Below are 27,878 nucleotides of genomic sequence, written 5' to 3' on the forward strand. Positions count from 1 at the left end.
AAAGTGCACCGGCCCAACAAAACATAACGCTGCAGAGGCAAGCTGGGACAATATAACACGCAGGGAAGAAGGACCGCAGATAAGGGGAAGCCCGGATTAGATGCCAACAACTGTATCGCATTGTTGTGACACTGCGCTGACGCCGAACAGAGTGGTGAGAACGCTGAAAGCATAGCAGGAAAGGGAGAACCCCTCAGGAACTAGTGAACAATACTCCACTAGGCGCTCTGCGACATAGCAGGCTGGTGGATGTAACAGTTATAGCATACAATTGGATAAACTGAGAGAAGATATATTTTTAGGGCACACATGGAGAAAGTATTGCATAACTACTATCACGAAAATGTCAACGAGGAAACAGTCTGTGGAGTAAACTGGGATGCAGGGAATCGGTAGTACGGGGGGGAATTCATATTGCAAGCCACAGCATACATGCGGGAAAGAGGGCTCATTAAGAAGAAACTTGAGCTAACGCTACTGGAAGCCGAAACACAACATAAAACTAGGCAAACTCAAAAATCGCTGAGAACAATCCGGAAAGCGCAGGCCCAACTAGAAACACATGTGGCAGACTGCACGGCACAATCTTTACTGTACACCTAACAGACATACTAAGTTCAGGGAGGGAAGGCTAATAAATTCCTAGCAGCCAAACTACGTAAACAAAGATCACAAAATTACATTGTACAGCTTAAAAATGAAAAACGGGAACCATGCACTTCAGGGCAGGGGAAACTGAATATAATGGAGAGATTTCATCATGGCCTTCTGAAACAAGAAAACCTCCACCCACACGCACAAATAGGTTCCATGACAAAATTCACCCTTCCCCAAGTCACTGAGAAGGACAACAAGGCTTTGCAGGCCCCCATAACGGCACAAGAAATAAGTGATACCATAAAAGGTTTACCCCCTAACCAGACCCTCCAGCTTATAGCGATTTTGCGATCCCGCAAAATGCTGCGAAAACGGCTGTTTTGCGCAAAATGCCGCAAAAACGGCCGTTTTATGCAAAAACAGCATGTTTAAAAAAAAAAAAAATACTCAGGGTGCCAGGTTCTCAACTTTTTTTTTACACAAGAAATGAAATGCGCTAACACATCTCATCACTTGCGCCCCAAAAAAGTGCAGCCATATCCACAAGGGACACATGAATGGGCACATTTTACATGCGCGCGCATTCAGATGGCCTTTTTCACCTCCTTGATCAAATACAGTGGCGTTTCTGTCAATTTAAAAGCACATCCCTCATTTCCAAGCAAGATGCACTTTTAAATGTACAGAAACTGTAGGCAACCCTACGCGCACGGGATGTGGGGCTGCCACTGCATGACAGGGTCTTTCCTGAACCTGTCATGCATTTCTTTTAAGGTATGAACCGCTGCTGTGTCGCTTGCATTTCTGTTCCTCAAACAGGATAAAAATGCATTTTTTGGGTCGCATTTTACAGCGGCAGGCACCTGGAGAGCCTGTCCCTGTGAAAGGCACTGGGAGCCTGCAGAACACTGTCGGGAGAGCGATTCTATTAAAAGTACTGCCCATTTTGATGACAAAAAACTATCGAATGTTTCAATTTTACCTTTTTCGTCCAGTACTATTCGATCGATTTTTATAAATACTGAACATGTGTTGCGGGGATGTCACCCACTCCCCCTGTTCATTATTTTTGGTCTAGGGTGGTTGCAGAAGTGTTTTCCCCTTTTTCTTCAAAATTGGAGGCGGGGACAGAAAAAAAAGAAAATAACGAAAAAGGGACCCTGCGGAGTCGGATCTGACTCGCGTTAGAGGGACGGATCTGGCACCGCAGGGTTGCAGTGGAAGCGGCAGCGACCAAGCAGTTAAGCAGTTAAGTAGGGGAAGGGGTGGGGTGGTGGTGAAAGGTACATTTTGGGTTGTTTGGCTGAAGTGCAAATCAATTCCCAGCGAAATTGACTACAGTCAATTCCGCCGCAAATAATTACACTTCGGTCAAACAACCCAGAAAACCATTCGAGGCAGCTGGCCAGCGCACAATTTGAGCTACAGCTCAAGCCTGTGGAAATGCACCGGTCACCTTTGAGATTAAGGTGACCTGCTCATTTCCAAAAATGGGTTGTCTAAAAATAGCATATCCTCCGTTCTTTTTTTAAATGCCCCATTATTTGAAGAACTGGGTCAAAATCTACATTTAAAAATGTTTTAAAAAAATGGTTACGCTATGAGAGAGGGGGAGTGATGGGTGAGATGTGAAGTGATAGGCAAGAAAGCAGAGGGAGAGCAGTGGGTCAGAGGATGAGGCGCTGCACAAGAGAGCAGAGGAAGCAGTGATGCGGTGGGCGAGAAATCTGAGAGCAAGCAGAGGTACAGAAAGTAGAGGGAGCGTGTGGTCAGTGAGCCAGAAAGCAGAGAGGAAGCGGTTGGCCAGAAAGAGGCAGTGAGCTGCAGATTGGGAAAAAGGATGAGGGAAGAGTGCGATAGAATGGGAGCATGGATGCAAGATGCAGAAGCAGCACAAAAGAATGAAGGGCTGTATATTGCGGGAGGAATTGTAGAGTGTAAGGTGTGAGTTGGGAGTATGATTTGAAGTGTGGCAGGGGCTGGGCAGTGCAAATTGTGACTTGACAGTGTGACATAGCACATGAGTATTTGTATGACAGAGTGAGAGGTTAAGGAATGTAAGTTGTGATGGAGAGTTGGTGAGATGTGTGTTGGTGAGAGAGGTGTGTGGGTGTTTGGAGAACATAGAAGGGGAAATATTTTCTGCATTACAATTGATAATGATCAATTTAGTTAATACTATTAAATAGGCATGAACATTAAACCAGAAATGTAGCCAAATCAAACACTGTTCTGCCTAGCCAGAGACATCTGGGACTCTTCCTATTAAATTAATCCAAAAGATACATAATAATGATGCCCTGGCTCTCTTGTAGCCTTGCACACTGCCTATTTCCTGCAATGTGGCAATCTTACACCCTCCAGTTAATACAAAATGTCCCGCAAAAATGCCGCAATAAACAAAGGTTTGTGCTGCAAAATTTGCCATTTCATGCCGCAAAATCCTGGAAGGTCTGCCTAACAAGACCTCAGGACCAGATAAGCTAGGGAACGGATATCACAAAACATTCCGTAATCATCTACTAGGCCCACTAACAAACTGCTTAATCATGTTAGAGACAGTCGTACGGTTATACCCGACATGAGAACCTCGATCACGATCCTAATACTTAAACCAGGCAAGGACCCTACAGACTGCACTAGCTACCGGCCGATATCGCTGCTCAATACTGATGCCAAATTGTACGCTAAAGTCCTCGCAATAAGGCTGTCGAAAGTATTACCCAAAATAATTAATGCAGACCAAGCAGGCTTTATGATAGGGAGGCATACGCAAGACAACATCAGTAGGGCAGTGGTTATGATAGACCTGGGAAGCAGGACAGGACAGAAATGTTTTATAGCTGCATTAGATGCACGGCAGGCCTTCGACAGCCTAGACTGGACATACTTGAAGCTGGTCTTGAAGAAATTCGGCTGCGACCCCAATTTCATTAGGATGGTCCGAGCGAACTTTCGACTCCCGAACACGCCCTTCATGGTTAATGGGAAAGCCACGACCCAAATAAAAATACGGAGAGGAACACGCCAGGGATGTCCTCTATCACCCCTAATATTCACCATGGTGATGGAACCTATCGTGGAAATAATAAGGCAGGACCAGGAGGTGTTTGGTGTGACCTGTGGAAGGATAACGCACAAGATAGCATTATATGCCAACGACATTATGTTCTTCCTTAACTCTATAAGCACATTATCGAAAGCACTGGATAGGTTACAAGAGTTTGCTAGGATCTCAGGGTTCACCATAAACTTCCCTAAATCTAAGGCCCTGAATATCACGGAAGAAGAGAGGGAGATTGATGCACTAAGGGCACTACACCCTCTGATTTGGGAAAGAGAGGCAATAGAATATCTGGGGATTCAATTAACCAAGGATTACAAAAGCCTGTATGGAGCAAATATAGCAGCCCTATGGAAACAATTGAGGGAAGATCTACACAAATGGGACGCCCAAGAACTATCCTGGTTTGCACGCATTGCCGCACTTAAAATGACTCTGCTACCCCGATTGCTATATGTGGTAGGTTTGATTCCAGTAGATATCCCCCCCCCCCCCAAGATAGGTAAAGCGCTACAGAAGGAGCGAACATCTTTCGTGTGGCACCGGAAAAAACCTACAATACAAGAGAATGTTTTGACGAGGCCACCAATCTTAGGAGGACTTGGGGTTCCTGATATCGAGAGGTACATCTTGGCCGCACAAATAGCACCTATGTTGAAAAGGATGAAGGAGGACACAATAAATGGGTGGAGGGGAAGCGAACAAGTGGAGACTACAATCCATCTGGTAACGCTACATGCGTTGCGAGCAAGAGCCAGAGGAGCAGAGGGGACACCTGCTGGAAGCCACCAAAGTGTTGCTGAAGGGATGGGATAGAGCACTCGGGAGGCGCAGCATTACACCGGGTCTAGGACCCTTCACCCCAATGGCACATAATCGGGACTTTACCCCGGACCAGAAAACCCAGTTCTGGGATAACTGGGGACAGGCACAAACAATTCTCTTAAGAATTTTTCCAGGGAGAAAACCTGCTACTATTTGAGGAATGCAAGCATAAATTTGACATAGGGGAAAAAGAAAGATATACATAAATACAGATTAGGCACTGGATAACACAGAGGGAAGTTAGGAAGGCGGCCACTTGGACCCCGATGAGGATGGTGCTGACTCTGCAGGAGGGTAATATGACAATGCAATATCGAGGTTGTACAGGCTGTTAGACAAGGCACAATGGGAGGACATTCTTTCATTTAAGGACAACTGGGCAAGGGACCTGGCCGCACCCATCACAGAGGAGGAATGGGGCCAAATCTGGAGGAGGGCACACAAGACGTTCAATTGCACTGCCATTAAGGAAACAGCAGATAAAATGTTTCAGGTAGTACCTGACCCCCCCATAGGCTGTACAAAATGAACCCCTGCTACCCGCCCACATTTTGGAGACAATGCGGAGGCACAGGAGATCTGTATCAAATGTGGTGGTCCTGCCTGAAGGCCACGATGTAGTGGAAGGAGGTTCTTGGGCACATAAAAGAGATCACAGGGAAACAGCTGCCACTCACACCAAAGGTAATACAATTGGGAACAGAAGTTGAGGGTGTTTACGCACAACCAGTAACAATGCAAACCTCTTCACCCACTTCTTAATGGCGGCAACGATGACCCTGGCCCAGGGGTGGAAAAATCCAGATGGTCCCATAATAGCATGCTGGTGGATAAAAATGTGTAACGTAATGGCCATGGAGAAAGTAGGGGCCCTGAAGGAGGGCAGACATCAGAAATAACAGGCAGTATGGGACCCCTTTCTCGAGTTTGTTAGGGAAAGGGACGGACCGTATTATAGACTGGCAATAATGAGAGCACTACAAAACTGAGGGACACCAAATAGTCGACCAGAGAAGACCCAAACCTGTGAGCTATGCCTAAAGAAAGGACACATTGAACTCATTGAACGACATGGAAATTGAACCATACCAACTGGGTTTAGGGTGGGAAGGGAAGGGGGGCATGAAAGGTTTTCTTTTAATTTTATAATGAATGTTGGACTGAATCATATAAATGCTCAATCTGCGACCCGAAGGGAAACTATGTTAAAGCGTCTACTGAAAACTGTATGCGAAACATTTATTGGAGCATCTGTGCCGTCAATGTCATGGAACAATGATTGTGGTTGAATAAATAAACTTTTGAATAAAAAAATATTGAATACTTGCCTATGCATAAGTCAAGCACAGAGTTCCCACAGGTGGCACTAAAATGATGTTCACAAACGAGCACGAATTTCCCTCCCCAGGCCCACATTTCAGAGGTCTGCAGCTGCCCAAAAGGTGTAAGCATGACATTGATCGTAGAGAAGTTAAAATGGTGAAGATTTAATCTGAATGCGCAAGCGCATCAAGAAACCTGTGAAAGGATACCGAAAGCCAGAGAAGGGTGAGAACAAACTGTGTGCCAAAGGTACACACATTGTTTCAGACATCTATTCAGTCATCTTTACAGAAGCTGCTCAGTGCTAAGCAGGCAAATGGCATCCCTGACCGGTTTATCATGTCTTTGATGACATTCTGCTGCATGCTCAGTACTACCAGGAGAACCAACTGCAATGTATGTCACACAGTGCATAACTATGAATTTTATAAGTAATCTTTACATTCATTTTATAAATGTCAAAATAAATAAAATAAACATGTTAAATTACCTTAAACCCAAGCTGGCAAGACCCATAGCCTTAACAACACCACAAAGGTATTATAGTGCTGGAACACCCGATGTGTTGCACAATTTTACTGTTCGAGTGTTGGGCATTTTAAACAATTGCACCAACAGCAATGATGTAAACAGCATGTACTACTTCATTTGTTATAAAAGGTGTTTGCATTGTGCAGCTACGAGGAATGCTGTTGTTTCCCACACATGAATGTTCAGGGCCGCCCTTATCCATTACTCCACGGTGAGAATGCACAGCCAAAGATTCCAAGAACCTTCTCCAACTGTCTTTACTCTACTAAGGTGTTTATGCTCAGGCAGAGTTAATAAACTTCTCTTGTGATTTTGCCATATTTTAATGGCATTCCAGCCGAAATGATTGGAGGTACATTGGCTGCAGCAGGTAACTTGCCTTATTTCCATTTTGCCTCCTGCTAACACCAGAGCTGTAACCAAGAGAAGGGGGTTGAGTTATTTGTATTCAACATTTTTATGAGATGTGCCTGTACCACTTGCATATATTTATTTCATATGTAAACTTTACCATTTGACAAGACCAGATGTAGAAATTTTGTTACGTTGCATTAATATTACAAAGCAGTATATGTGCTTCTCATAGAGTGAGAGCGAGCGATATGTGAGAGAAACCAGATATTAGCATTGAAACCAAAATTCCTCGGTCCAACCCTCTCTCACTTTTGTTCAGTTGGCAGGCAGCTTAGGTTCTTATCGCTTCCTCTAAAAGATTGTTTTCAGACCAAACCGAAAGTAGACAATTATCCATAACAATTACCTGTAGTGCAGTCCACTGTAGAAAACAGTGCCTTCTCCAGATCTTGGGCAGCAGAGATCTGAAAACACTTTTTCAACTTGCATACAATAGAAGATGACATGCTTGAATTAACAGAGATGAAGCAATACAGTTCTTATCCCTGCAATCTTAAAAACTTCTTCGTAAGGTTAGGGAGACACAATGGGGGTGAAAGGGCATAGTTTGGAAAATGCAGACAGTGTTTTTTGAAGGAGCAGAATCTGGTGAAGGTGCACAGTCTGGCCGAGTTGGAGTAAAGTTGGGGCGCGGGTGCATGCACTTATTTGGGCCTAGCGCAGCAGAAAGTCTAAACACGCCCTGGGCACCAGGGTTTCAAACGTATCACATGGCATTGTTCCATTCCCCAAGCCAGCAACTTGAGCTATTCATCCGGCATGTAACTATTTTCCAGAAGTTAACATTATATGCCCAGGAATTCACCCCATTTGGTGGCTATTGTCATCTCATGCACAAGTACTCGTGCCACTTTCTAGCTATTGCTGTCTTCTACTACGGTACTCTACGATATACCAGGTTTTTCCTTTAAATACTTATGCACTCACCATTTGGCAAGTATTGTTACACTTTGTTTAGGTGCACAGATTATATGGCAACTTGAGTGCTGCTTCACCTCATAGCCTACCTACTTATCTGGTCTTCCCCTATAGCGCTTTGAAGTAATTGCCAGTGGTGTGGATTGGACTGAGCATGGGCTCGAATAATGTGGGTACCCCGAATATAAAATGCTGGTGGCTGCTTTGCATAAAAACAAAGTGCATTTTAGGAACAAAGAATGACCACCAATGTATTAGACATCTCTGATAGTAATTCAAATGTGCATTCTTTCTGAGCATGCAATGCACAGTGTTCACTTCATCTGTCAGAATAAATCACCATGACCGTAACGTGTGCAAAGCATGAGACATATATACTGCTTTGGACCGTTTCCTTGTTTGAGTTTGTGCTGTACTAGTTTACCAAAGAGACAACTTTCAAATGCAGATTGTAAAGTTGCATATTGTGCTCGCTGCACGGCATTCAGGAGACTTGCAGAAGTCATGGGCATATAGCTCCCTCAAATCGGGGGTTTTGGGGCCTGTGGTCTACACAAAACAGCACTGTGGCAAGGCAATTTGTATCAGAGCACAACTCCATCTTGGTCCGGCCCATTTCCACTCTGTTTTCACTGGGTTCTTTATAGCATAACCTTACTTAATATAGTGAAGAACTGCATTCTTTTTCACCACCATCTCTTTCCCTTTCTTGCACACCCTTCCCCAGTTCTTAAGCCACAGCATTTGCTACGGCCTCTGGGCGCTCTGCCCACCAGTGAAAGATATTGTCTCTTGCTACATTTTCAATTGAGAGCAAAATTGTTGGAAAAATAGATCTGACAGCAGCATCATCTATATCATCTGGGTGAGTGCCTTCGTTTAGACAATGGACATAAACGTGAGGTAGAAAATGAATTCCCGTTTAAAATATTGTGTACGTTGTACTATTAATTGTAAAACAAGTGAATAAAGCGGCGTTTGAATGGAAATGTTAAAATTATTTTGGAGACACATGCGGGGTAGCAGTAGAGGTGCAACGTGGATGGCCTTTTTCTTCACATATTCTTCACATTGGCGCAATATTTTCTAAAAACTGCCCTGTGCAAAAGCATGCACCTCTTTTGAACTCCGCCTCCAAATGGTGGCAAATTGCCGTGCTGTGTAAAAGTAAGGTGTACATGTGTAACGTCTTGCTTTTGCGCATTACTTGGTAAAGTTCTGAAGCATATGGGAGGGAGTTTTCGTCCGAGAAATAGGAATGCATTGGATTGATAATTATTGTAGTCTGGAGAAAGTGAAAAATAGCAATATTTTTCACAGGAAAATCGGGAGTCTCCCGCCTAATTCGGGCGCGTCGGCATGCATTCTGACGTTTAGAAAATGAGCCCCACTTTAGAGTTGCTAAGTCTATTGCTTCAAATATATTTTCCCTGTTTAGATTCAGGGCTATCGGTAGGATTTTCTGATTACAATTGCTGTCAGACTTTGCTACCGATAGGATTTTCTGACATAGCAAAAAATGACATTACACCGGCACCGGCATATGTAGGTTCACGCTAACTGGGAAAAAAATAGGTCTGGCCCGATCCTTTGCACGGGTATCTTTACAGGGGAGACTTGCATCACTTGCAGGAGTCCACATGCGCAGTGTTGATTTGGGGAGGGAGACCTTGAAAGCCCCTGGCCCTGCGGCTGAAGCTCTAGTCTACAGGGAGGTAAAGCATATACGTAGAGGATAGCTTGTCGGGAAAGGTCACCTCTCTGCTTCACCTTCGGAGCATGCTCCTTGCGCTCCCTCTGCCGGGCTCTTCTCCCCTTAGCCTTCTAGCTAGCTTTAATCTCCTAATAAGTGCATCTCCATAGCAACGGGCCCGGCGAGGAGCGGGTTGTCCGCACTGGGGCCTTGTTTGTGGTACCTGAGGGGCGGTATGCTGCGAGGCGAGGGAAGGCGCGCCGGTGGAGTCAGGGCACCGCCTGGATTCCACAGATGCGCTGCACGGGACTGGCCGTCCACCTGCAGCACCCGGGACCACTGCCTGATTGAGGCGCAGGGTTCTACGGACTGAGGCCGCGACGGCCAGTCTACCGGGGAAGACACTCGCTGACGGTGCCTGAAATGCTGCCCAGGAGGAGGAGCAGGCAAAGCGCGAACTATGCTGACGAGGACATGATGCAGCGCAATGATCTGGGGGTGCACGGTCAGGTGGCTCTATAACTGCTTCATGTAGGTCTTCTCCACTGACCCTAAAGGTGAACCAGATCGACATATTCAGACCCCCTGCCCCAGTTACCTTCCCCATTGTTGACACGTAGTAGTTGCTCCTGCTGTGGGGGTGTGGGGCTTATTGAAGGAGCAGAGCCGCATGGAGGGGGTTGTCTGGAATGGCTCTGTCTGCACATAGCAAGTGGCACAAGGGCTCGAGTCCCAAAAAAATGGCCGGAGTGGGTGAGGGGGCTCTGACGTATGCAGTGAGACGTGGCGTCGCATGCAGGGAACCTACATTGAAATACATTTACATATTTATAATCTTAGAGTGTCTTTCAACTCAAGAATGTGCACGCTACAAATAATTTGACAATATAACATGTTTTCTTAAAACATTGCTTGCTAAATAGAAAATGCACACCTTTGGCCTTAAAATGTAGATAACACGTATTGAGTACAGCAAGAGTCAATAGGAATGCCATAGAACCATTTGCTTAAACATTCTTGCGTTCTCGTTATTACGTTTTTTGTCTCTCAACCATACGACCTGGGTTCGAATCCCCGACACACACCGCTCTCTGTGGTCAAGTGGCTGCCGTGCTTTTTAAATTTGTATTCGTTAATTGAAAACACAAAGGGAGTACGGTGACCTTGGAAGAAAATGGGCAGACACCGTCCACCCGCACGTTCCCTCGACTTTGCCCTGAATGCCACATTCTCTAGAAACATTATGCGTTTGTAACAGGCATAACCCGGGCATCCGTCCATTTGGACCCAATACATATACACTGCTCATTCAACGTTCCCTCCCCAGAAATGTGTAGAATGAGTCTTGTTTTGTTTTCTGACATAAAAAGGCTGCAGATTTATTTTCCACAACATCATAAAAACCACACTGCACACATTAGTGGAAATAATTCTGAAGATGCAGCGACTGCTCCAGGTCCAACCAACTGCTTACCCCTTTCTTTCGCAAAGTCCAGTAACGGCCCAACTCTCCCAACCCCTTTCGCCTGAGCCTCGCCTGCCCATGCAGGTATTCCTGGGCGGGGAGAGTGCCGTTTGCTTGGGGGAAGTTGAGCCCTTGTTGTTCCCCCAGACGCCCCTACCGCTTAGGCTCCCCAGGGGCACTGGTCTGAGAAGAGTGAAGACCCTTCCGGCTTTCTCCTGGCTCATCCGGAGTCTGTCTCTTGTGTTTGGTCGCCCAAACACTGCCACGCCACAGGTGGGTTTCCGCCCACCGTGGCTTCCCCCTTTCTTTAACATTTCCAGTATTTTGTTGCATAGGTTCCAGTAAAAAAGATCAATTCCCTTCGGTGACAAGTGCACCCCGTCTTTGAGATAATATTCTGATGACTTTAAATTGATCAGGCCGTGTCTGATCTGCTCAAATCCTCTGCCCCTGCAGAATTTGGCCGTTGCGCAATTCAGCTTTTGCCTGGATCTCTCCACGGGCGTGTGATTGTCTGTGCCCCTCCACTCTTGTCTTGGTATTATTACTTCCGACCAGATGATTTCCGTTTCTCCCAGTTGTCCTGCCAGTCCCTGTAATGAGAACATAATTTCCCGCATTAGAGCCCCCCTCCCCAGGTTTGTCAAATCATTTCCCCCGAGGTGTATAACCAATATATCCGGCTTCAGCTGCTTCCCCAGCAGTTTGCGCAGCTGCCCCTGCAGCTTCGCCCATTTCATTCCCGGCACCCTGTGCCATTCAATCCTGAATTCGCCAGCCGTCAACTCCTCTTGTTCTGCAGTCCAGCTTGCCCCTGCCTTCGCCACAAATGAATGTCCTATCACCCAGACCGTTCGCTTTCTTCTCCGTGCTGATGCTAATGGGATGAGAAGGCATTAGTTCACCCTTACAGTTTTCCTGGTCTAATGTTTCTCTTAAAACACCCCGACTTCCATCTCCCAATCTGCTTGATTTCTCCTGCCCCTAGGCCCATGACTGCGGCTGACATGGCCGCCCCTATCCGTAATGAATGCGTCCCAAACACTCCCCCTGTCTCCCCAATTCGCTCTAATGCCAATTCCATAACCCTTCTAAACTGGAAGCGGCTAAGTGCGGACCTATCCCGGTGAATGAGCAGTGGAGCCCCCCTCTCCCCCGGAGGGCGGTCTCCGCCTGAGGAAGCCTGACACAGCCCTGACTGGACAGACTGCGCTCCCCGCGACAGGTTGGTCTGTCACCGTGCGCCCTTTCCCCTCCTGATCTGTCTTTGATCTTCTTAACCACAGGGTCAACTGCCCATCCGAGCAGTGTACATCACCCACCTGTAAAAAGCCCGTCCCTTTAGCCCCTTTGTTCTCAGGTACCAATTTGCTCACCCTGAATGCCCCAAAGAAAGCTAATGTAAAAGCCGCCGTAAACAATGCTACTTCAAATCCATCACGTCAAACTTCATCTAGGCATCCTACTAGTTTGTGCAGCTTGACTATGTCTATGGGCCTTCTCTCATCTGTCTTCGACCCGCCCTGCTTGGCCCAGCCCTTCATGGCCATCATAATGTAGTGTTCTTTGGTGGGTCACCTTTACCTTCCAGTTTAAAATAATGGGCAATAGCAGCCAGGTGATAAGCCATCCAAGACCTGGTTTTCCCCTCGTGCCAACCCCAGCCCACAAAGGCTCTTACCGGCAGTTCCTTCTGCCCGTCAACCAACACCTCTTTTTGGAACACCAGGAACTGTTCCCAGCATGCTTTGTATCTACTTGCCGTGCTCGGTGCCAGGGCTTATTGCACCAGGGAACTCAGATCGCCCCAATCATGTCCCACCACTGTGTCCTGAACGGGGTAATCTCCTTGTCTGCTCCGGGACAACTCCCTCTGAATCTTCCCCACTGCAAACGAGAGAGAGCATCAGCGGCCGTGTTTTTGACCCCAGGTATGTGCCTTGTTCGCACCTCGATGTTGTGCTTCAACATGCTCTTGTTGAGCTCCCTTAGTAACCTCAACACTCGTGGGTTGCTGGCTGAGCCTTGATTTATGATCTGGACCACTGCCAGGTTGTCAGACCAGAGCAACACTTTCCTGTCCTTCAGCTGCCCTCCGCACAGTTTAAATGCCACCACTATGGGAAAGAGTTCCAGCAACGTAATGTCCCTGGTGATGCCTTGCTGGTGCCACTCCCCCGGCCATGCTGTGCCACACCACCTGGTGCCCAGGATTGCCCCAAAGCCCAGAGCCCCGGAAGAATCCATAAAGAGTTTGAGCATGTCACTGTTACTCCATTCCCCTCTCCACAGTAGCACCCCGTTGAATTTGTCCAAGATCTCGTCCCATATTGCCAGGTCATCCCCCACCTTGCTCCCCAGCCTGACATGCTGGCCTGCATGTTGCAGCCCCACAGTTTTGAGCTTGATGCTCGTCGCAAATACCTTGGCCACCGGGATGACTTTTCCCGCAAAATTGAGGTTACCTGCCAGCGCTTGGAGTTCCCTTAGGGTTGCCTTGTTCTTATCCCTCAGATCCCTGATCGTCCCCTTTAATTTCTGAACTTTGTCTTGTGGTAGCCTGCACTCCACTTTCACTGTGTCAATCTCAATTCCCAGGAATGTCAAGCAGGTCACTGGACCTACAGTTTTTCCTTTGGCCAGAGGGACCCCATCCTGTTCATTAGCCCCTGAAATGTGCTCATGAGGGCCCCACACTCCCTGGACCCTTGCTTGCCAATGAACAGAAAATCATCTAGGTAATGAACCACCGCCCCGCCCCCTCTTGGCATTCCTGTTTGACCGCAAATTCCAAGAAAGTGCTAAATGCTTCAAAATAGGCACAGGAAATGGCGCACCCCATCAGCAAACATTTATCATAGTAGTACTGTTCCTGTACCTTGAACCCAAACAAGTGCTGGCTTTCTTTATGGATGGGCAACAACCGGAATGCTGACTCTGTCGGCCTTCCCCACCAGGGCTCCCTTTCCTGCTGCCCTCACTACCTCCACTGCAACCTCAAAAGAAGAATAATGTACTCTGCTCAGTTCTTCAGCTATGCCGTCATTAACTGACTCCCCTTCCGGAAAAGAGAGGTGGTGGATTAGGGGGTATTGTCCCTCCTCCTTTTTTGGGACCAGTCCCAGTGGAGACACTACCAAATTCGCCATTGGTGGATACTTGAATGGACCAGCCACTCTACCCAATTTAACCTCTTTTTCTACTTTCAGTGCCACCACTTCTGGCATCCGGAGTGCAGACCGTAAATTGAGAGCCTCCTTGCCTTTCTTAACCACTGTGTATGGGATTTTGAAACCCCATCTGAAACCTTCCCACAGCAAGTTAGCATCACCGGTGTTGTGATAAATATTTAACATGTGAGTCATGGCATGGCATTTGACTGGTGTTGGTAGAGAATTTTTAATCAAATTTTCACATATCTGAAGGCGTGCCTCCTGTAACATTTTGCATTTCACCTCATTCCCTCTTGACCTTATCCTTAGCTTTGGGGCTGCTCCTCTGCCTCCCTTCACTTGCTGAGGAGTTGTGATCCCCGGTACCTCTGACCCGAGGATGCCTGAAGGGCAGGCTTTCCCAAAGGGGCAACCCCCATCAGCACCAACCCTCCAGCAAACTGCTTGCTCCCCCTGGTAGCTGGCTCTGCTGTTCATGGAGGAGTACCCGCGAAAGGACACCCTCCCCCGTCGGGTATAGCCCCCCCCCCTGCCCCTCCAAACTTGAGGCTTCTCACCTGGGGCTTTCTCTCCTCCTTCCCCTGGGGGAACCATTTTGTCTAAGAAACCCCCAACATCTATCTCAACCCAAGGCAGTGCTGGCCACAACTGCATTTTCAACCTGAAACCCCGACCGTAGCTCAACCATCCCTTTCCCCCCCCATGCCTCAAATATAGGTTGTGGATATACTGTTCATAAGCAATCATTGACAGTGCATCCTGCGGATATTTTTCTAACATTATAGACATATATACTTTGAAAGCCTTCAGCCAGTTATGTATGGATGCCTCTACCTTTTGGTTTCTCCCTGTCCCTCTTTTCTTTCTCTTTTTCTGATAGTTCTTTTATACCTTCTCCCAGAGGTTCCATCCCCACAAACTCCGGGATTTCTATGAATTCCTTTCTCCGTACCCTCTCCTTGATGGCCCCTGGTATGTGCCATGCCAAAGAGCTTACTGATATCCTGACCGGGGCAAAACCCGGCATTGGTCTCCCGTACCATATTGGCCCCCCCCAGTCCTTCTAGCCCACCATTGACCATGTTGATCTGGGGTATTCCTGGCCCTGCTGGTCCTTGTCCCAACCAGGCTGGCGCTTGTGCCACCCCCGCTATTGGTGTCCCCTCTTGGATCACTGGAGTACCCCCCTACAGCATTTGTGTCGGGCACAGCTGTGCCCAGCTGCCCCTGCGGGAACTGCACCACCTCCCCCAGGAAATGTAGTACAGGGGTAATAACTTGCCCATTGGTTTACCCCTTCTGGTACATTGCAGCTGGGTGGGTTACCTCCCTGGTAGCCCCCTCCCCCCATTCCCCCCGGACCCAGGGCCACCAAACGAAATCCCCTTTGTGGTCCTTATGGGTGGGCGTCCTTCTGCCAAGGCTGGATGGAAGCTGCCTGCAGTAAGGAGCATGCCCGTTATAAAGGGGGTAACTCTGCCCCCTTCTATTGTAGCCCTTCGCAGGCTTTCCTGCTTTTTGCCATGCTTTCGGCCAGCGCCTTCCCTTCGACCCGAGGGGGAAGGGGGAGGACAGGAGGACGACACCGCCTAGGTTATCGGGGTGCCTCCTCCATTTTTCTTTGTTTTTGTTCGTCGTCACTGGCATGATAAGGAAAACGCCCTTAAAATGAGCGCCCCCAGTCCAAGTCTGACGTAGAGCAGTAAAATAGCTACCAAATCACAGCACATCCCCTGATAAATCTGGATGACTCGGCGGGGCCTCTGAGCTTCCTCCCACTCCACATTCTTCCCAGCACCTAGAGACTATAGTAACTGTGGTGTTATCTAATAACTACCCTTATTTACATCTAATCGCGTTCTCTGTCACTGTATTCCATACATTTATCCCTTCCATGGTCTCCTCTCACGTCTTCCTTTTATCCTTCACCTCTCCTCCCCCTCACCATGCCCCATATCCCTTTTTCCACACTTCCAATATTGCCTTCCTTATTCCTCTCCTCCTTACTCCCACAACATTCCATCCCCCTCTATCTCCTTATCGTTTAATTTTCCTGCACTTTCCTCCCCTTCTTCAATTCTCTGTCTCCTTTCTTCCTATATTAATCCCACTGTACCTCCTTTGGTAGGTATCTGCTTTGGGGGTCTCCATGGCAAATGCTCTGTATACCTTTCTTACAGTGAGATATTCTGTAAGATGCAGAAACACACTGACAAATCAATCCTTCAGCTACTTCTTAGACCACACCAATACCGGTCTCTAAAGCGGAGTCTGGTTGGAGAGCTGTTGGAGCAGTCACCCCTTGTAGTACTCGCTTTTTCATGAAAAAACGAGATCAAACTATTCCTTTATTCTGCAAAACATGTCCATTATTTGTTAGGCACCAGCTATTGGTTGATCACTAAAAATAATAGGTAAGAGCCATGAAGCCATTCCTTATTGCACAACCAAGCATTCCCTATTGCACGGCCTACTTTAATAGGGCGTGCTGTACGAGACACCCGAGTAGAATATTGTCCCTTAATGCCCTCTTCAGAATAGTTGACTAGTATTAATTCAACTGACCTCTGAACATGAATGGCAGGGGACAAAGTATTAGTTGTGTAATTTTTTTACTCTTATGTGTCCGTACAGGTCCCGCGGCTTACCCAAACTCAAGGAGTCTCGCTCCCATGAGTCTTTGCTGAGCCCTGGCAGTGCAGTGGAGGCCCTGGATCTCGCCACCGAAGAGAAGGTCTTTGTGAAACCGTTACACAGCAGCATTCTGGGACAGGATTTCTGCTTTGAGGTAAAGGAACTAAAATCGGCTACCTGATCTGCTTGATGGGCATGGTTTAATGTTGGGAAAGGCCATTAATTGCCACCGCTAATTGTGGGTGGGAGAGGGTTGTGAAATTTAGTAGCAGTTATTTTGCAGGTTTGCCTATTATCACATATGCTGCTCACACATGGTAATTCAACTGAAGCAAAGCCTGAATGAGTGAAATTATATGTGAAAGCCACTGAATGAAAGTATGGCAGTAGGAGTGAAGCTATCAATAGGAGATAAGTCTGTGTTGCGCAGTGTTGAGTGAAGGGCTTAAATACAAGATGAAGACTACCAGGATGTGAGAGACCAAGTCAGGATCTGTGGTGGCAAAATGTGAATGATAGAAAGGGTACAGACAGTTAAGGGAGGGAGAATGGCTATGGATGGTCAAGGGCATGAAACCAGATATGGAAAAATAAATAGTACACTGGTGTTAACCTGTTAAATAGAGAGAGAGGTGAAAGGAGATTTAACTATTGATTACGTTTAAGCACCACTGAAAAGAGGGAGATTACTATTAAACTCACCTGAGAGGCGAACCCTCCTGCATTGTCTTCAGAAAGCATATCAAAACTCTGCTTTTCAACAAACTTCCCTCCCTACTTCCCCACCACGTTTGCACTTCTGTCAGTTTGCCTGTAACTAGCGACTTGATGCCAACAAGCTTTGTGAGCTGCTATAAATGTACAAATAAACAAACAGAAGACCACTATGTTCCAGTCAGTGCAATGAAGCTGATTTATAAAAAAAAGGTTGTTTAGTTGTAAAGCAGTTCCAAACGCCCTATTTTTGTTTAAATTGATAAGTCAGTGATCTTAGAAATATGGTTCCTGAAGTAAGGTAATTGAAAATCAAGGTCAAAATGCAGACATATCACAAGACATAATGCTTTATGAAAACGAAAGGCAATGGAGGCACTCAAAGAGAGGACTGTGTGGCAAGGAGACAAGATGCAAAGGTTTCTGAAGGCTTCGCATCAGGGTGCTGGATTTGGAGTGAATAGCTGAATGTAGATAGTGAAGCAGATGTTTGACGTTGCAGTTGGTTGAAGTAAGAGAGAAGGCCGACGGACAAGGCCTCCAGGGCTCTTTACAGCTCTGCTGCGAGCACTTGTACTACAGGATCAGCTGATGCAGACAATAACAGCGGTGACCGTCAGCTTTGGAACTCCGGAAAGCTCCATTTCGTCCTGCGTACCCGCAGCATAGAACGCGGCATCCACGGTGCCAAGGAGGCCTAACATGGTCATCCCGGTTGCCATAGCAAACCACAATATGCCCCTCAATACGATGACCGCTGCAGGCCCGTGTTTCTATTTGCTGTCCTGCCCTGCAAACCCCTCCCTCCCCACCTTAAAGGGGAGAGGGAGTGGGCCGACAGGCGAAGCCGCAAGGAGAAAGCTGACGGACAAGGCCTCCAGTGCTCTTTGCAGCTTGCCGGCTGCCTACCTACTCTTCCAGGACCTACAAGGTAAGCAGTTCATTGCTCCTCATACTCCACTTTCCATGGTACTAGCCACCAGGCTAACATGGCTAGGCTCCCGTACCCACACGGCCCGCTTAACTTTCACCCACCGTCTACGCTCCTGAGAAACATGGGCTTGCAAGCTCGACTCTGTCCCACCCAACCCCTGCAACGCACAATGGCCCATGCCCGCTAAGTTGACATCTAAGTCTGCCGCTTCCAGACCCACGCCGGAGACCCATACACCTGCTAAAACTCCTCCCCACTGCCCTCACTCAGAGTCCACATGTGTCTCCGACACACCTGAAAGACCGATCTTTGCCTTCATCTTCACTAAGGCCTTTCTCAGCTACAACAAACCATGAAGCATCTCCAGAATGCACTCTATACAGTGCACAAGACAATTGTGCTGGCCAGGCCCTCGCCTTATGCGCCGATCAGAACTCTGCCTCCGCTTATCCCCATAACGCAAAGCTGTTTGCTACAGCAATTGATGTTTTAATCACTAGAATACCACACCTACTACAGTCAATTCTGCTGGCAATGATTTAACCTTACTCGATGTTAAAAGCACCAATCCCACTGTCACTCTCCCATATTTCGAAGGGATGGTGTCCTCCGACGTATTCCTTATCTATGAGATTTGTATCTCCAGCTTGCTGGCCGCGGAAATTTTTTTTCCCAGTAGAGGGCGCTGTGCGTCGACGTCCGTCGAGTAGGTGCTTCTCGACAGCCACTGTATCGACGCTGACGTCATCATGCCTATAAATGGCCACGCGCAGCGTCCGTTGCTCAGTTCCGTTTTTCCGCGCTTCGTGTGCCTCGGAATACCGTTGTTCAGTTCATCAGTCGATATATATTCATATTTCCTTGAGAAAACCGACTCGTACTCGATGGCTTCCTCCTCCGACCCGACGACTCCTCGGTCCGGTTTCAAAAAATGCCGAGACTGTGGGAAGAAAATGTCGTTGACGGATCCTCACAGGATCTGTTTGTGGTGTCTGGAAATCGAACACCAGTGTTTGGAGTGTGAGGAATGCCTATCCATGACGACGAAAGCCTTGAAGGAGCGTAAGGGGAAGCTCGAGAGAGGTAAGTCAATTTTAACTTCCTTAACTTCCTTTTAACTTTAACTTCGAAAGTTTCCGCGGTAGAGTCGAGACATTCGTCTCCTCACCGTCGAAAGCATTCTCGGTCTAGGTCTCGAAGTGGCTCCCAGCACTCGTCGAGGTCTAGACACTCGAAAAAAAGACTAAGAAGATCCCCTTTATCGTCTTCTAGTTCCCCTAAAAGAGTAAATTGCCCCACTAAACACAGCTCTCAAGCTGAGTGGGAGGAATTCAGAAAAAAGATGCTAAGCGTCTTCGAGAAAGCAGCCTCATCCCCCTCGAAGTCAGCTGAGGGTGATTCCCCGGGTGAAAAGCCCAAAAAATCTAAACGCCGCGAGTCGAAGCACCCAGCGAAAGAGTCGACCCGAAGCGCCATGAGCCATCGGGAAGTAAAGCATCTTCGACGCTATCGTCGAAAGCCCCTTCGAAGCATAGATCGGCGCCATCGACGCAGTTATCGAAGGGTTCTTCGCATCCGTCGATCGAGTCGACGCCGGCGTTGACATCGACGCCGATAAAAGAAAGACCCACGGCTACTCCACAGCCAACGGTTACACCGAGAGCCTCCGACACTACGTCGAGAACGTCGTCGACATCCTCGAGCAGGATTCCAATCCTCTCGAGTTCTTCGAGGCCTCTTCCAGTTTTCTCGACGCCTTTGTCGGCGCCTTCGAGGATTTTTACATCGGCGTCAACGACATCGACCTTTTCAAGGCCACTGATGATGGCTCCCTCTGCCTTATAGATGGGTTTTATACCATTTCACAGACCAGAGCATCCCCCCTTAACTTCAATTTTTGAAGAAAGGGAAGATTCTGATCAAGAAAGGCCTTTTGGGCTGCAGAGGACCACATTACCTGAACCAGAGACTTTTGCCTCTGAGGAAAGAAGGTTGAAAGACCTTCAGGATGCATTACAGGAAGCAAGTGGCCTAGACACTTCCCCAGAAGTGGAATTTGTCAAACCAGACCCAGGGGAACATGATGATACCCCTTATAGAACCCTAATGTCTAGAATTATGGAGTTCATGGGTTGGTCTGCGCCTTCACCTGTTTTTCAACAGGATGACCTCACAGATATTCTGGATAAAGGTCCACAGGAGGATCCTGTGGTTCCCTTTCATTCTGCTTTACAAAGAAAGATTTTAACTAACTGGGAAACTCCCGAAGTTGTCCCTGCGGTTAACAAGAAGTTGTCAGCGAAATATAGGGTATCTGCTGCTGACCCTGAATGCCTATCTAAGCACCCTACTCCAGAGAGTCTTGTGGTCCAGGCTGCAACTTCATCAGGCAGTACTTCTGCTTATCCCACTGCTCCTCAGGATAGGGATGATAAAAAATATGATGCCATGGCTAAGAAAGTCTTCTCAGCCTGTAGCATGGCTTTAAAATCTATTAATGCAACTTGTACGCTCGCTAGGTTCAGCCACACTCTTTGGGAGTGTGCTTCATCGGCGGCTGACTGCATACCGGAAGGAGAAGAAAGGGACGCATTTTTAAATATCATCAGAGATGGTAAAGATGCATTGTGTGAGTCCCTTCAAACTGGCATTGATTCTGCTGACAGTATCAGCAGGGCCATGGCGGCAAGTACCACAATCCGTAGGCATGCGTGGTTGAAAAAGTCCGGCTTTGCTTCTGACGTACAGGCCAGACTTTTAAATATGCCCTTTGACGGTTCTTCCCTATTTGGTAAAAAGGCGGATGACAGTTTGGAAAAACTACAAACATCTAAAGCAGCAGCTAAGTCACTAGGAGCTGCAATCCGACAAACTAATTTTCGTCCCTCAGGATCCTCTTGGAGAGGAAGGTCCTTTTGCTATTATTCCTCATATGGAAGAGGCAGAGGACGGCCGACTCAAAGAGGCCAAGGAAAATTTAACCGTGGTGGACGGGGTAAAGGAAAGAAAGCCGCATCAGCAGGAGCAGGAGCCGCTTTACCTTCGGCAACTGCATCAGCCGCTCCCAAACCACTCTGAGGTCTCCCATCACAAGACACCTGTAGGGGGCAGGTTAACTCACCATCTGACGGAATGGCAGGCTATTACGTCAGATGCTTGGGCATTGGAGACAGTTGCCCAAGGTTACTGCCTGCCTTTTCTACGCATCCCTCAGAGACATCCACGGGGGAACAGCTCTCTGAAAGTGCCGGATCCGCTCCTCTTGCAGGAAGTTGTAGACCTGCTAGAGAAAGGTGCCATATAACCGGTACCTGTAGCGGACAGGAACAAGGGCTGGTACTCCCCCTACTTTCTCATACTAAAGAAAGACGGAGGACTGAGACCCATCCTGGACTTACGAGAATTGAACAAGTTCCTCAGGAAGGACAAGTTCAAGATGGTAACTCTCTCTCAGATCCTTCAGGCCCTCCAGCTTCAGGACTGGTTGGTATCTCTGGACCTTCAGGATGCTTATTTCCATGTGCATATCCATCCCAAGCACAGGAAGTACCTGAGCTTCGCAATTGGTAACTCTCATTATCAATATCGAGTTCTGCCATTTGGGCTGACCTCCGCCCCAAGGGTCTTCACCAAGCTAATGTCGGTTGTGGCTGCAAGTCTAAGGAGGGAAGGGATTCACGTCTACCCCTACCTGGACGATTGGTTGATCAGAGCAGTTTCTTCGGAACAAGCTCGGATCCAACTAGATTATGTCTGCCACTCCCTTCACAGGCTGGGCTTCTCCCTCAATTTAAAGAAGTCACAGATGATACCATCACAGAGACTCCAGTTCATTGGAGCAGTCCTGGACACGTCCCTGGGAAAAGCCTCGCCACCACAGGTGAGGGCTCAAGATATTCTGCAGATGGTCACCAGGTTTCAAAATGCCCAACGTCTCCCAGCCTACGGCTTTTTGAGGTTGCTAGGCCTCATGGCATCCTGCATATTCCTTGTGCCAGAGGCTCGCCTGAGAATGAGATCCCTTCAGTGGGCACTGAGGACTCAGTGGTCACAATTCTCAGGGAGGATGACAGATCTCCTCCGGATTCCGGACAAGGTAGCCCACGACCTTCAATGGTGGGCCTCTCCAGAGAACATCTTGAAAGGAGAACTGTTTTGGCAACCATGACCGGAGATAACAGTAGTCACAGACGCCTCACTCACGGGGTGGGGAGCCCATGCCAACGACTTGACCATCAGCGGTCGTTGGTCTCCATCGGAGTCCAGACTACACATCAACGTGTTGGAGCTGAGAGCCATCAGACTGGCACTGAAGGCTTTTTTGCCGTCTGTACGGGGGAGAAACGTCCTGATAATGACGGACAATACAGTGGCCATGCACTACCTCAACAAAAGAGGAGGCGTAGGGTCACTGCCACTGTGCAGAGAGGCGATGCAGCTCTGGTTTTGGGCAATTCAGGAAGGAATCTCTCTTTCGGCAATTCACCTAGCCGGAGAGAAGAACTTGACAGCGGACGCTCTGAGCAGGCAGAACACAGTCTCCCACGAATGGGAGATAGCTCAGGAAGACCTTCAAGAGATCTTCGCCCTTTGGGGAACCCCTCAAGTGGATCTGTTTGCCACCAGTATCAACAGGAAGTGCGACAGATTTTGCTCAAGGGAATTTCCCCCGAGAGGAGCTCTAGGAGACGCGTTCGTAGTGGACTGGGAGTTCCCACTTCTGTACGCGTTTCCTCTGGTCCCTGTCATTCCTCAAATGATCAGGAGGTTGAGAAGGTTTCGGAAGACCATGATCCTAATTGCCCCGGATTGGGCCAGGAGAACGTGGTACCCGGACCTTCTGGACATGTCCATCTGTCCTCCAATTCGTCTACCGTACAGAGAGGATCTTCTCTCGCAGAAGGGAGGTCAGGTTCTCCATCCAGCCATCAAGACCCTCAACCTTCACGCTTGGTATCTGAAAGGTTGTGGTACAAGGATTGGGACCTTCCAGATGACGTCATGGAGGTGTTGCTTTCGGCCAGAAGACCAGCAACTAAGACTCTATACCGCTGCCGTTGGAATAAATTTTGCAGCTGGTGCAGAGAAAAGAATATCGAACCCTTTTCATGTGGTACACCTGCGGTGTTATCCTTCTTACTTTATTTGGCAAATTCGGGCCTTCAAATTGGCACTATTAAGGGCTATCTCGCAGCACTATCGATCTTTAAGCGCACTTCAGAGGAGCCATCGTATTTCAAAATTCCATTGGTAATACAATACCTGAAAGGTCTAACTAATGTTTACCCTCCAAGACCGTTCCAAGTTCCCTTATGGGACTTAAATCTAGTTTTAAACTTCCTAAAGGGTGCTCCTTTTGAACCACTCCACTCTTGTTCATTGAAGTTTCTCACCCTCAAAACTGTTTTATTGGTAGCATTAACATCGGCTAGAAGGGTTAGCGAGATACAAGCCCTGTCTTGTAAACCTCCTCATACAACTTTTCACAAGGACAAAGTAGTGCTACAGGTGAAGCCTAACTTCCTCCCAAAGGTAGTTTCGGAATTTCACATTACTCAGAAGATTACTCTACCTTCATTCTATCCTCCTCCCCATCCGGGGAAAGAGGAAGAGAGACTACACAGGCTGGACCCTAAGCGAGCCTTGAGTTTTTATATCAGTAGACTTGCTAAAATTAGACAAGCAGACCAACTCTTTGTAGGTTACGCAGGACATAAATTAGGATTACCAATAACCAAACAAACCATCTCCAGATGGATTATTTTAGCCATTCTGGAATGCTACAAACTGGCAGGGAAAGAGCCCCCTCAAAATCTAAGGGCTCATTCGACCAGGGGTATCGCAGCATCATCAGCTCTTCAAAGAGGGGTACCAATTAGAGACATAAGTGCGGCTGCCACATGGTCGTCCGCACATACCTTTACCAAATTTATAGCCTGGATTCCTCCTCTAGTCAAGAGACTAGATTTGGCAAAGCTGTGTTACACTCTGTTCATTCTTAAAGGGTAATATGGCATCTCTTACTCCCGCCTCCAATCACATACCACTGCTATGGGAGTCTATCATAGATAAGGAATACGTTGGAGGACACAATCCCTTCGAAGAACAAGTTACTTCTTACCTTGAAACGTTCTTTCGATGGGATGTTCCTCCGACGTATTCCTTATCGCCCCTCCCATCCATCCCCGCAGTAACATTTCCCTTGTGGTTGCAGCTTACGCTCCTTCAAGGTTAGTAACCATTCATACAGTAACTACTTTACTCTACAAAACTGAACTGAGCAACGGACGCTGCGCGTGGCCATTTATAGGCATGATGACCTCGGCGTCGATACGGTGGCCGTCGAGGAGCACCTACTCGACGGACGTCGACGCACAGCGCCCTCTACTGGGAAATTTTTTTTCCGAGGCCAGCAAGCTGGAGATACAAATATCATAGATAAGGAATACGTCGGAGGAACATCCCATCGAAAGAACGTTACAAGGTAAGAAGTAACTTGTTCATCTTGCAGCCACACCTCTCTACCACCAGTTCTGCCTGTATTGATCTGAATGGTACTGGTAATGATGCTCATACCCCTGAACATGCCACTGCTGAGACCTCTGTTACAAATGTCATGCTGCATTTTGCTACTACCAATTCTGCCTGTATTGATCTGAATGCCACTGCCAATGATGCTCATACCTCTGAAAATGTCACTGCTAATGCCACGGTTATAAATGTCATGCTGCCACTTCTTACTACCGCCAGTTCAGCCTTTATTGACCTCACTGCCTATAACAATGATGCCCATACTACTGACAAAGATATTCCCAACGCTACTGATGCAAATACCACCCTAACTACCACTACAAACTACCCCCACTCCAGCCTACCTAAGCCAACACACAGAGCCACCGTCACCCACCATGAGCCCCACCTCAATTGTGCCCTGGTTAATGCCTGCTCCATCAATGCCCACGCATTAGACATCCCCGGCCTCATCACCACCCATAATCTGGACCTCCTTATGGTAACCGAAACCTGGCTACATGATGCCTCAGGTCCTGCACTAGCCCTGGCCCTCCCCCCAAGCTACTAAATCAACCAGACAAGACCGCCCATCCAAAGGTGTTGCAACCGCCAAAAGTGATGGGGGAACTAGCCATGACCAGGCCTCCGTGTCGGAAGCCATTGACCTGACGGTGGACTGCCCTCGATCCGTGACGCCTGTCCCCGACCCCACCAGGCCTGACGCGAATCACGCTATGGGGAAAACGCCCGGCGACAGGGTCACACACAATCATAACACCAAACACACAACCCGAGGTTCTACTTTGGCTGCACTGTCGAAGCGTACCAAAGTGCCAATGGAACAGTCAAAATCTTCACCGGGATCCTATGATCGGCAGCCTGTGACTGGGCAATCCAAAGTAAAGGGCACTAACACTAAAACACACATGGACGTCGAGGCGCTCCACGAGGACGCGCAGACGCAGCTTAAAGTCTGGATGGTGTCGAAATTCATCGCTCGGCCTCCGGTTCACCTGGTGGCATAGAAAATACACCGTTCAGCCTCCCGTTCAGCCTGTAGACTGGCCAGATTCTCCAACTATTGCCGATAGCATTGCAAGGATTACTTTGGCTGTTCGACTGAAGGAGAGGTCGAAAGAGGCGGCGAAGCACAAAGAACGGCCTAGAGACGTGACGAAAGACATGCCATAGCGCCCGCGAACCCTGCCAGGACTATACTGAGAGTCCCGTGCCTTTACCAGGCACACTAGAGGACAAATCCTGACGTCACAAGGAAGAAAATGAACCCTTTCCTCCCCTGGACCCCCCTGGTTCCTCCTCATGGACCAGGGAGAAATTTGAGGGATGTATGGACAGATTAGAAAAATGTCTTCTTCTGAGACCCCTGCTCCCAAGAGGCCTCGAGAAGACTTTCCTTCTACTCCTGTATCCAAATTTCAAAGGATTTTGGAAGATCCGCATAAGGAGTATACCCATGTCCTCACAGAGGATGATGTCACAGAGGATGATGTAATGGACACTTATGATCAGGCTGAGGATGGCACCTTTCTGGAAAACTAGAATGTGGATGATCAGACAGGTCTTATGGACAATTGGGAAGACAGCCGTCAGGTGAATGCTCAACCCTAGACATCCCCCTCCCTCCCACCCGGGACCCGATGTCCTGTGCATAGATTCCCCCCCTCCACCCCGGCTCGCCAAGTCTCCTCAGTGGATGACCAGATGGCGTTCAACGCCATCTAGAAAACGGCTGATCATTTTCAGATTGCCACTCAAGAGGCTTTACCAGATTCTGATTTTGTGGAGGATATACTCAAAGAAAAACCTTCGGCCAGCCAGTCCATACTTTTGTTGAACTCAATCAAAAGGAGATTGACACCTTCCTTATTGACGCCAGCCCAGACCAGGGCGGTGAACCCTAGGGTGAAGAAGCTGTTTCGGCCTTCTCCGACCGACCCTGCCTACATCAAGGGTCTTGCCACTCCAGATTCTTTAGTGGTTACCACTTCTAGGAAACGGACTGGTGTTCCCCTGTCCACAGGAGAAGCACCACCCGATAAGGAGTCCAAGAGACTTTATGCACTGGGGAAAAAGGGGAAAAACTGCTACTGCATTTTCCACTCTTATAACCAATAACACCACGCTATTGGCCAGCTATGCAGAAGTCCAGTGGAACCTTCTGCAAGAAGGCCTTCAAGAAGTGCCAGCACCTACGCTTCCGAAGGCAAGCAGGTGAACCAGAATGTGCTCAAAAACACTCAGGATGCTGCAGAAACACACGGGAAGGACCATGGCACAAGGTACCTTGCTCAAGAGACATGCATGGCTGAGGAACTCCGGTTTCAAGCCAGAGACCCAAGCAGCACTGATTAACAAACCCATTGAAGAGACCAACCTGTTTGACAAGGCAGTGGACGATGCTCTTGAAACAGCCAAGAAAGTACATGAACACTTGAGTCCCTTCAACAGATTACCCAGAAGCTCCCTCACCAGAGAGGAAGTGGCTCCCGCCGGACCTTTCGGGGACAATCTTGTTTTTCACAGAACCAGGATAATGCAGGAAACAACTGGAATTCGGGACAAGGGTTTAATACCTACACCACCTATCCACCAAGAGGACAGCAGCGTGGGAAAGGTAGAGGATGAGGTTCCAACCCCAGAGGCTCTCCGGCCTCTGGTCAGAAATGACCTGCGGATCCAAGTCCCCTCCCATGCCACCCCAGTCGGGCGGCATATAACATCTTTCCTCACTGCATGGGAGGGGATAACAAGGGACCAGTGGGTACTCAAGACGGTCGCCCACGGCTACTGTATAGAATTTGCCCGACCACCCCAATTCAGACCGCCAAGATCAAGACACCCGACGCCGGACCACCTGCAAATCCTACTGCAAGGGGTGCAGACCCTTCTGGAAAAGGAAGCCATAGAAGTCGTCCCTATTCCACAGGTAAACTAGGGTATTTATTCAGTGTACTTTCTTGTACCCAAAACGGATCTCACCATGCGCTAGACTTGCGCCCAGTGAACATGTTTGTCAAACCTCAAAAGTTTTGTATGGTCACTTTACAGGAAGTAATCCC

The 27,878-nt window shown here is 48.1% G+C and overlaps 1 protein-coding gene across 8 annotated transcripts in view; it reads left to right on the forward strand.

Moving 5' to 3' along the window:
* The window catches only part of RASAL2 (RAS protein activator like 2), a 1,332,618-nt gene that overhangs the window by 993,543 nt on the left and 311,197 nt on the right, over positions 1-27,878 (forward strand). For 7 of the 8 annotated variants that reach the window (XM_069641161.1, XM_069641162.1, XM_069641160.1 and 4 more), the window contains one exon: positions 16,638-16,791. In XM_069641161.1, coding sequence (XP_069497262.1) covers positions 16,638-16,791 — 154 coding nt within the window. Of the gene's footprint in view, positions 1-9,545; positions 9,897-16,637; positions 16,792-27,878 lie in introns of those variants that run through there. The other variant, XM_069641165.1, reaches the window with a different exon arrangement.

The sequence above is a fragment of the Ambystoma mexicanum genome, chromosome 1q (assembly GCF_040938575.1).
Source record: "Ambystoma mexicanum isolate Mex_15411 chromosome 1q, UKY_AmexF1_1, whole genome shotgun sequence".
In the NCBI taxonomy this organism is placed as follows: domain Eukaryota; kingdom Metazoa; phylum Chordata; class Amphibia; order Caudata; family Ambystomatidae; genus Ambystoma; species Ambystoma mexicanum.